Source organism: Kryptolebias marmoratus, linkage group LG10 (genome assembly GCF_001649575.2).
Source record: "Kryptolebias marmoratus isolate JLee-2015 linkage group LG10, ASM164957v2, whole genome shotgun sequence".
Classification (NCBI taxonomy): Eukaryota; Metazoa; Chordata; class Actinopteri; order Cyprinodontiformes; family Rivulidae; genus Kryptolebias; species Kryptolebias marmoratus.
Window position 1 is genome coordinate 12969069 of NC_051439.1, and position 7732 is coordinate 12976800.

General features: G+C 41.2%; 1 protein-coding gene across 2 annotated transcripts; it reads left to right on the forward strand.

Annotated features, from left to right (window-relative positions):
• Positions 1–7: 7 nt before the first annotated feature.
• Positions 8–6777, forward strand: tacc3 (transforming, acidic coiled-coil containing protein 3). Of its 2 annotated transcripts, none has more exons than XM_025005214.2 (17): positions 8–105; positions 2274–2439; positions 2657–2784; positions 2868–2905; positions 2989–4120; positions 4225–4267; positions 4353–4515; positions 4602–4660; positions 4741–4871; positions 4993–5080; positions 5169–5294; positions 5681–5748; positions 5839–5882; positions 5963–6123; positions 6215–6321; positions 6404–6524; positions 6606–6777. In XM_025005214.2, the coding sequence occupies exons 2-17, from the start codon at positions 2275–2277 to the stop codon at positions 6669–6671; spliced, it is 2640 nt and encodes an 879-aa protein (XP_024860982.1). In that variant the 5' UTR covers positions 8–105; position 2274; the 3' UTR covers positions 6672–6777. The 2 variants fall into 2 exon arrangements, with proteins under 2 accessions (XP_024860982.1, XP_017266373.1); XM_017410884.2 differs by lacking the exon at positions 8–105 and adding an exon at positions 1071–1189.
• Positions 6778–7732: the final 955 nt, after the last annotated feature.

Sequence of the window (7732 nt, forward strand, 5' to 3'; positions counted from 1 at the left end):
TTTATTGACGGTTGGCAACCAAGTCAGAGGAGCACTACCGCCACCTACCGGCAGTTTCGAGCATAATTTCATTTTACGCCACTGGCTGCAGCCAAGACAGAGTTGGTGAGTACATTTGAAAGGCACTCTTTAATTATGTAATGTTGAGACGTGGAAATGATGCATGTGTTGCCGTTAAACCCTCCTGAAGCCCTCGAGAAAGACAGGCGAAGAGAGGTAGAGAAGCCTTTGTAACTTTGGATCAATTTGACCTGAAGGCCATGGGAGGGTTAAAGGCTTGAAGGCCAAGAAGATAAAAAAAATTCTCATTGTACACACTCACATGTCTTTAATTCCCTAAATAGGACGCTGCATCTTTGCAAATCATTTCCTTTGTGTCTTAAACCTATTGGCAAAAATTTCAGTTTGAATTTAACTTTAAAACACTGATTATTGTGTCTTTGGAATCACTGAAAATTCAAAAAAAGGTAAAAAAAAGGTTTTTTACCTTTTTTTGAATTTACCATGGCCTGTATGACTGAGAATCTACACCAGCAATCACTGAAAATAATACAATGTTTGTTTAGAGTGATGATTTTTTAAATAAATACATAGGTGAATTTTTTTTTTACGTTTCCGGTGTTTAAGCTAGTCCAAATCTATCAATTAAAAGAGTATAGCATTTGTTACCCATGGGACTAAGCAAACTATCAACCTTCAAAAACGATAATCAGATCATCAAATTACATTTGAAACCATAATACAAGACAATATATCTTCATTTTTTATGTAAGGTGATCATCAATGACTTAGTAAGTAGGTTTAAAATCACTTGTAAAGTATAGCTAAACTCAATCTTAATACATCAGTTTAATAATGTTGAATGAGATATAGTTACTTAGCAACACAAAACAAAAAATGCATACCAGTTGTATTATCTTGAAACATCTATAATCTTTGGCTAACCCGTCGGTTGGATCATATCCGTTCTTGATTGTGATTGGCTGTTGAACACGGAAGCGCATTCCGTTCGAACGTCTCCCTCGATTTAATTGGTGCGTTTTGAGACTTTAAATTCCAAACGGCTGCCTTCCAAAGACTGCGAGGGGTTTTTCAAAAACGCATCTTTTCACTCCTTGTTTTCTCCGCACAGTTGAATGCGTCGGCGACAGACGTTACCGATTTGACCAAGAATACCTTGTATTTTGAGGTAGGTGGAGAGTAAATGATAGTACTTTCCGACTCGAAATTCTTGTTTACGGTTTACCGTTGACTTTAGCGAACTGTTTGTCAACGAAGATGCTGTTAATGTTTCGTTTGCTCACGCACGTTTGTCTTAGCGAAGATCAACCATTTGCCGTAGGGTTTACGACTAATTTTGGAAAGTAATCGTTCTATCACCTCTCAGGGTAGATGATCATTTATACCGTTGAAGGAAAAAAAAACTACTATATGTCCACATTACTGATAGTTGTCTCTGTTGAAATGTTTTCCTCATTCGCGAGTCGCTAAAGCTAACAAGCTAACAACTAGACTGTTAGTTTTTCAGGTTAGTTTTAAAGAATCTTTATTTTATCAGGTATGTGCATATGGTAAATGTAGAGCTTTCTCTTCGAGTATCTAAAGTGTTATGAAAATAATGCAGGTAAAAATAATAACAACAACCTATTCTTAATGTAAACTACACACACGACTAAATGATGAATTAGCCATAACTTAACCCAGATCCCAGACACTAAATAACAGTCACATATTGTTTATATCCCCTAAACTGGATCGGGAAATAAACTCAATGTATATCTGAGACATAGTTTACTAATAAACGTCTTAAATTGATAGGTTGGTTCCGAATAGTCTAAGAGTTTAAGACGCGCTTTGGCGCCATCTTGTGGTCAAATCATGGAATTGCGGCCTTTGCTTTTATATAAATTTATTTGCTGCTCTGAAATTAACTGTATTCATGATTGCAATAAACTAATATCAACCAACACATGACGGCACCCCATTCCTCCTCGAGTCTTATTTTATAGTCTTATTCAGTCCTGCCTTTTGTCACAGTTTAAAAATATTATCATCTAAAATTGTGCATCAAAGATTCACAGACATTATTGAACAGGTATGTCTCAATTTTGATGTTAGTTTTTTATATGTATATATTTTTCCTCTGGTTACACATATCTCTAAACCCTGACAGGAAATGTCTTATCAGCTGAGTGCAGCTTTCAGTGTGACTCGGTGGACCTGTCCCTGCCCTGTGACTTCAATTCAGTTTCTTGTTTTTCTGTTTTTTACAGGATGAGTTCTGTCGAGGTGAATGATGAGAATTGCGGGGTCATCCCAGCAGGAAAGCACAGCGGTTTAAGCCAAGATATATTTGCCCTGGATCAGCCGACCGGGAGGCCGTCCATCTTGCGTCAGACTGAGAACCTTCCTAGCAGGACTGTGCCAAAGGGGATAAAGGTACCGAATTGTCTAGTGTTCGATCTTTTAGTTTGTTCACCTTGGCAGTGAGATACCATGTTTCTAACTTCTAAGACATGTTTTTTTTTTTTAAATATACTGATTTGCAAAAAGTAAGTTCATTAAATATAAATCGAAGCCTTCAACTTGTTTTTTGAATATATGCTTTTATCCATGTATTCTTTGCCTAATTTGCTGATTTTAATTTATTGTTTAGGTTTGTTTTCAGACCCCAAGAAGAGATCCTGTAACTAAAAGGATCATGTCCCCCAGCAAGTCTGTCAATTTGTCAACCATGGACGAGTGCACTAAAGCGATGGAGGCCTTGCAACTGGATAAACTGGAGTAATTAACCTCGTACATTTCCAACATGTCTTTTTACATTAAATAAATGTGTATTTTAAATAACACTAATCTTGTTTTTGCAGTACTTTGCCACTAGAACTCCCGGAGCAGTCCAAACAAGGTAATTTATATCACGTGTTTTTTTTTTTTTGTAATTCTTATTGTAAGTAAATTAACCCAAACCCCTCTTTCTTTTTTCCACAGAGATGTCATCTCATCCTGATGACGACATGCCTTTACCAAGCAAAGGCAGCTATCAGCTGGATTTTGACAACCTTGACACTATCAATCCTATCCAAACCGGGGGCTCTAAAATTCAAAATTCGCCTAACAAGGGCTCTAACAAGATGGTACTCTCTCCTGGTAAACCTGCCGCTGTGAGTCCTACAAATAATACTGAGCCTCAACAACCCACGGTACCAGAATACATCCTGGAGGAGCTGAACAAAATGCATCCCACACTGGACGACACGCTCCCATTCATCCCGTCTGTGGAGAACTCGCTCACTGACATCTCTAACGTCAGCTCCAGAGAGAGCAGCGTCGTCACTGTGACTGTGCCGAAGGTCCCAGCGGGGGGAGAACAAGATTCATACTCTGCTACACCTGATGAGAAACAACCAACTAATATGTCTGCAAACATTGATCAGGACAAGGCATCAGGCAGTTTTGTGGAGGACGCTCCACTTCCTGCAAAAGGATGTTACAACTTGGATTTTGACGACCTTGACGCCATCAATCCTTTCCAAACCGGGGGCTCTAAAATTCAAAATTCACCTCTTCCTGAGAGAAAGGTATCAAATGATGATGCACCTGCGGAGGAAAGTAAACCTGTGGATGTTGAGGTGCCTACAGCGGCCGAAGAGTTACCTGTCCAGGATGTGAAGCCCGTACTGACAGCGGCCCCAGCGGCTGATGATCCAGCCGATCCTCCTGCACCCGAATCCGAGCCTGCTGATGCTCCGGTCCAAGAAGCGTCGGTCAAACTCGAGTTCACCTTTGGGGATGGCGGTGACGTCAAACGAAAACCACCACCCAAAAGATTTGGCATAAGGCCTTCTGCTCTAAAACCTAAAGAGGAAAAGTCAACATCTGAAGTTAAAGCATCAAAAGAGGCTCCTGTGAAGCCTGACGTTGCTGATATTCCACTTCCTAAAGGTTCTTACTCCCTTGACTCTGGGAAATTCGATGACCCATACTTCAACCCTTTTGGCACCAAAACAAACATCACCAACTCTCCAAAGTGCAGCAACAAACTCAGCCCTGTGCTGAAGGAAGCAGACCTTCCAGAGCAAACTGACAAACCTGATGAAAAGGAAGCCGGATCTCTAGAGGGGTGAGTAAACCTCTGTATCTGGGAATCCAGTGTATATTTGCACGCAACATTTCACAGTCCAGCGTAAATGTCTTCTCTGAAAATGTTGTTTTTGCTCCTTGTAGCGCTGGAGACAGTTTGCCAGCTGTTGGACCCAGTCACAAAGTGGTAAGCATTAATTCAGTTTGTTACGGGCTTGAACAAAGTCTCTCTTTAGCCTATGATAAATACGTGCTCCTTTTTGAAATGACAGATTGCCGATCACAAGATCGCCTCTGATCCTGACGAGGAAATTCAGCAGGAGAGCGAGCAGCTCGCGCAGCGTGTTCCTGAGTTATTGGAGCCGCCTCAGCTCGACCAGAAATCACAAACGGGCACGTCGGAGATCAGTGACGAGTTTGTTCCTGGAACGATGTGTGAGTAAATTTCAGTGGAGTTCGTCTTCTGGCCATTCACTTGATCTGAATGATTAGATCATTAATCAGTCATTTTTCATTTTCAGTTCTGACCAGTGACTTCGACGGGCAGATCGACTACCTCGAACAGTTTGGCTCCAGCAGTGTAAGCACTAAGAGTCTGGTAACAGAATATTTTTATTCTTAGTCCTTGAACTAATTTCACTTTGTTTTTTCTCCATGCAGTTTAAAGAGTCTGCACTTCGAAAACAGTCCTTGTACTTAAAATTCGATCCCCTCCTGAGAGAGAGTCCGAAGAAGTCAGCGGGCCCGGCTGCTCAGACGCACGTCGCTGCCCCCGCAGCCTTGGCCTCACGGTATGACTCCCTTCTGTTTCCATTTAGTCTGATTGCCGAGCACTGGAGCGGGCTTTTCTTTGGCTTTGGATGTCTCTAACAACAAAATGAAGTTTGAAATGTGGACGTGCTTTCCTTACAGGCTGGGAATTCTTCAAACGGCAGAAAAAGAGACAATGGCGGGCCCGCGAAAGGACTGTCTCAAACTCCTGGAGTACGCGACAACCCCGGTGAGTCTAACCTCGAGCTGCCGTCCCTGAAGCAGGCCGAAACGCTTCACTGTTACTTCAGATTCGCTCTGCCCGTGTGTGTCTCCAGACTCCGCTCCTCGAGAGCATCATCCCTCCTTTCCCCCAACCTACAAACACAGAAGACGCTATAATCGAGTTGCTGAAATACAGTCAGAAAGACATGGACGCAGCTATTGCTGAAGTCCAGGCGGAGGTACGTTCTGCAGCGTGAAAAACTCATCCGAGGCCTTTTTACTGTGGGTCAGGTCGTCTGTTTTAAAATAAAATAAAGCTTTACCACTATTGGCTGTTTAACTAACAGGGGTTTATATTTGGAGTATAAACTCAATCCAAAGACTTAACAATAAAACATTTATATTTTATTTACTGATAACACAAAGAACCCATTAATTTGATCAGCAGTGTTTGTCATCCTTTAATTTAACAAACAGAGGTCCTTTAATACAAAATATCTACTGAATTTATTAGCAAAAAATTATTTTGTGCTAAAGCATAAAGCAAGAACTTGGATTTTAGTTTTTAACTAATACATCTAAAGTAAAGTGAAGTGATTACACTCTGATTTAATTTAAAAAACAGGGAAAAGTAAAGGAGGAACAGTGGAGCGCCAAGTTTAAAAAGCTGCAGGACGACGGTCAGGAATTGAGGTGGGTGGTGATTATTTTATATTGTTTAGTTTTAAAGGATGGTCATTGTTGACTTTTGCATCTTTTTATGTATTTGTTTTCTCCTTACAGGAAAATAATTGCCGAATATGAACTTGTGATCGCAAAAATAATGAGTAAGTTAACAACGTCTATATGTTACACAGTTGGTTTATAGGGGAAAATAACATTAACTTGTCTTTTTTTTATAAATTAGGTGATCAAGAGAAGGAAAAGGAGTTGGCTCAGGCGAAACTCAACGAGGCTCTGCTGGAGAAGGAGCAGGTGTCCAACGACCTGAACACCTTGGAGAAATCATTCGCTGAGATCTTTAAAAGGCTGGAGAAGTACAAGGGTGTTATTGAAGGCTACAAAAAGGTCAGTTTACGGGCGACAAAAGGCCTCGTTAAACGTCTTACTTTGGAAAGCTGACAGGAGTAAAATGTACATTTCTTTGTGTCTTCGTCAGAATGAAGAGACGCTGAAGTCCTGCGCTCAGGACTACTTGGTGAGGATCAAAAAGGAGGAGCAGAGATACCTGACCCTGAAAGCTCACGCCGAGGAGAAAATTGGCCAGTAAGGAACAAACTTGGAACCCCGCTTTTTTGTTTTGGCCGAGTGAAGCGTTGGGACTGATTCTTTCTTTTCTCACCTTCAGGGCGAACGGGGAAATCGCAGAGGTCCGGTCTAAATTCAAGGGCGAGCTGTCGGCTCTTCAGGTGCAGCTGCGCCGGGAGCAGCTGAAGGTTCAGTCACTGGAGAGGAGCCTGGAGCAGAAGGTGAGGAAACTTTCTTTTTTCTTTAATAACTTTTCATATAAAACATCTTGCAGCTGTGAAATGTGTTTTTGTCTTTTTCAGGAAAAAGAAGCAGAAGAGCTCACAAAACTCTGCGATGAACTGATATCCAAAGTTCAGACAGGCTGAGATTATTGGTTCTGCTTTTATTGTGTCCATTTCTTTTTATGTATTGTATTTTTGTGTTTGTCATTGTTCCTAAATACTGTAAAAATAAAGATCTTTACAAGTTTTATCATTTTATTTTGATCATTTAGGCTTTCTGGTTGTACGAGTGGCCACTAGAGGGCAGTGTTCAGCTCCATGGTAATTGAATTGTCATGTCTGAGCTTTAAAGCATTAGTTGTGGATATGGATGCAACATTCCGGTTTCTTCTCTCAACATTAGACTCTGTGTCTGTTTGGGATTCACATGCAGTCAGCTGCACTCCACTTTCATCCGTCTGGAGCCAGAGCTCATCTTCGTGCTACAATGCTTCCGACAAAACAAGAGCTCACCTGACACAAAGCTCCCCTTCTTTTCCCCAAGCAATCACGGGGTCCTGTCACCTCACTCCCTGAGCAGGGGGGGACAATGCGCTTCCTAAACGGTGAAAGACAATCCTGCCTAGATTGGAGCTGAATGGGCTGAGAGGGAACGAGTCACTTAACTGGGAAAAGATGCTGGCTGTTCATCGCTCATCTAAAAAGCCACCGAGACTGCTCTTGTCTGTTGCGTCTTTTGTCCCGGCCACTTCTGTCCCTCCGCTGGCTGCCCTCTGCGTCACCCTCGGACGCTTCGACCTGCTCAAAAGAAGGTGTCCTGTGTGACGGGAGGGTGGGTGACTCCCTCTGAAAGGATCATCTTCTGCAGCCCTCACTAAATGAAATGCACGGGGGGGGATGTCACTCTTATTTCAGGTCATTTAATCAAACTATCAAACCTTTTTTTTTTTAAACTTCAAATGTTTACCAGAATACATCAAACAAGATTGTCAAATATAACAAATTACATACAGAAATACCTACATACTGGCAGGAAGTAATTGTAGATAAATTGAACAAAGTATTCAAAATGTACAATAGCAATATACTTCAATAACATTACCTAGATATGTAAAATGCCTTACTCTGAAAAATAAACCTTTAACATTTATTTTAGGAAAATAAATTAAATATTCTGGCTACAGCTTCATAAACTATGGTTGGTC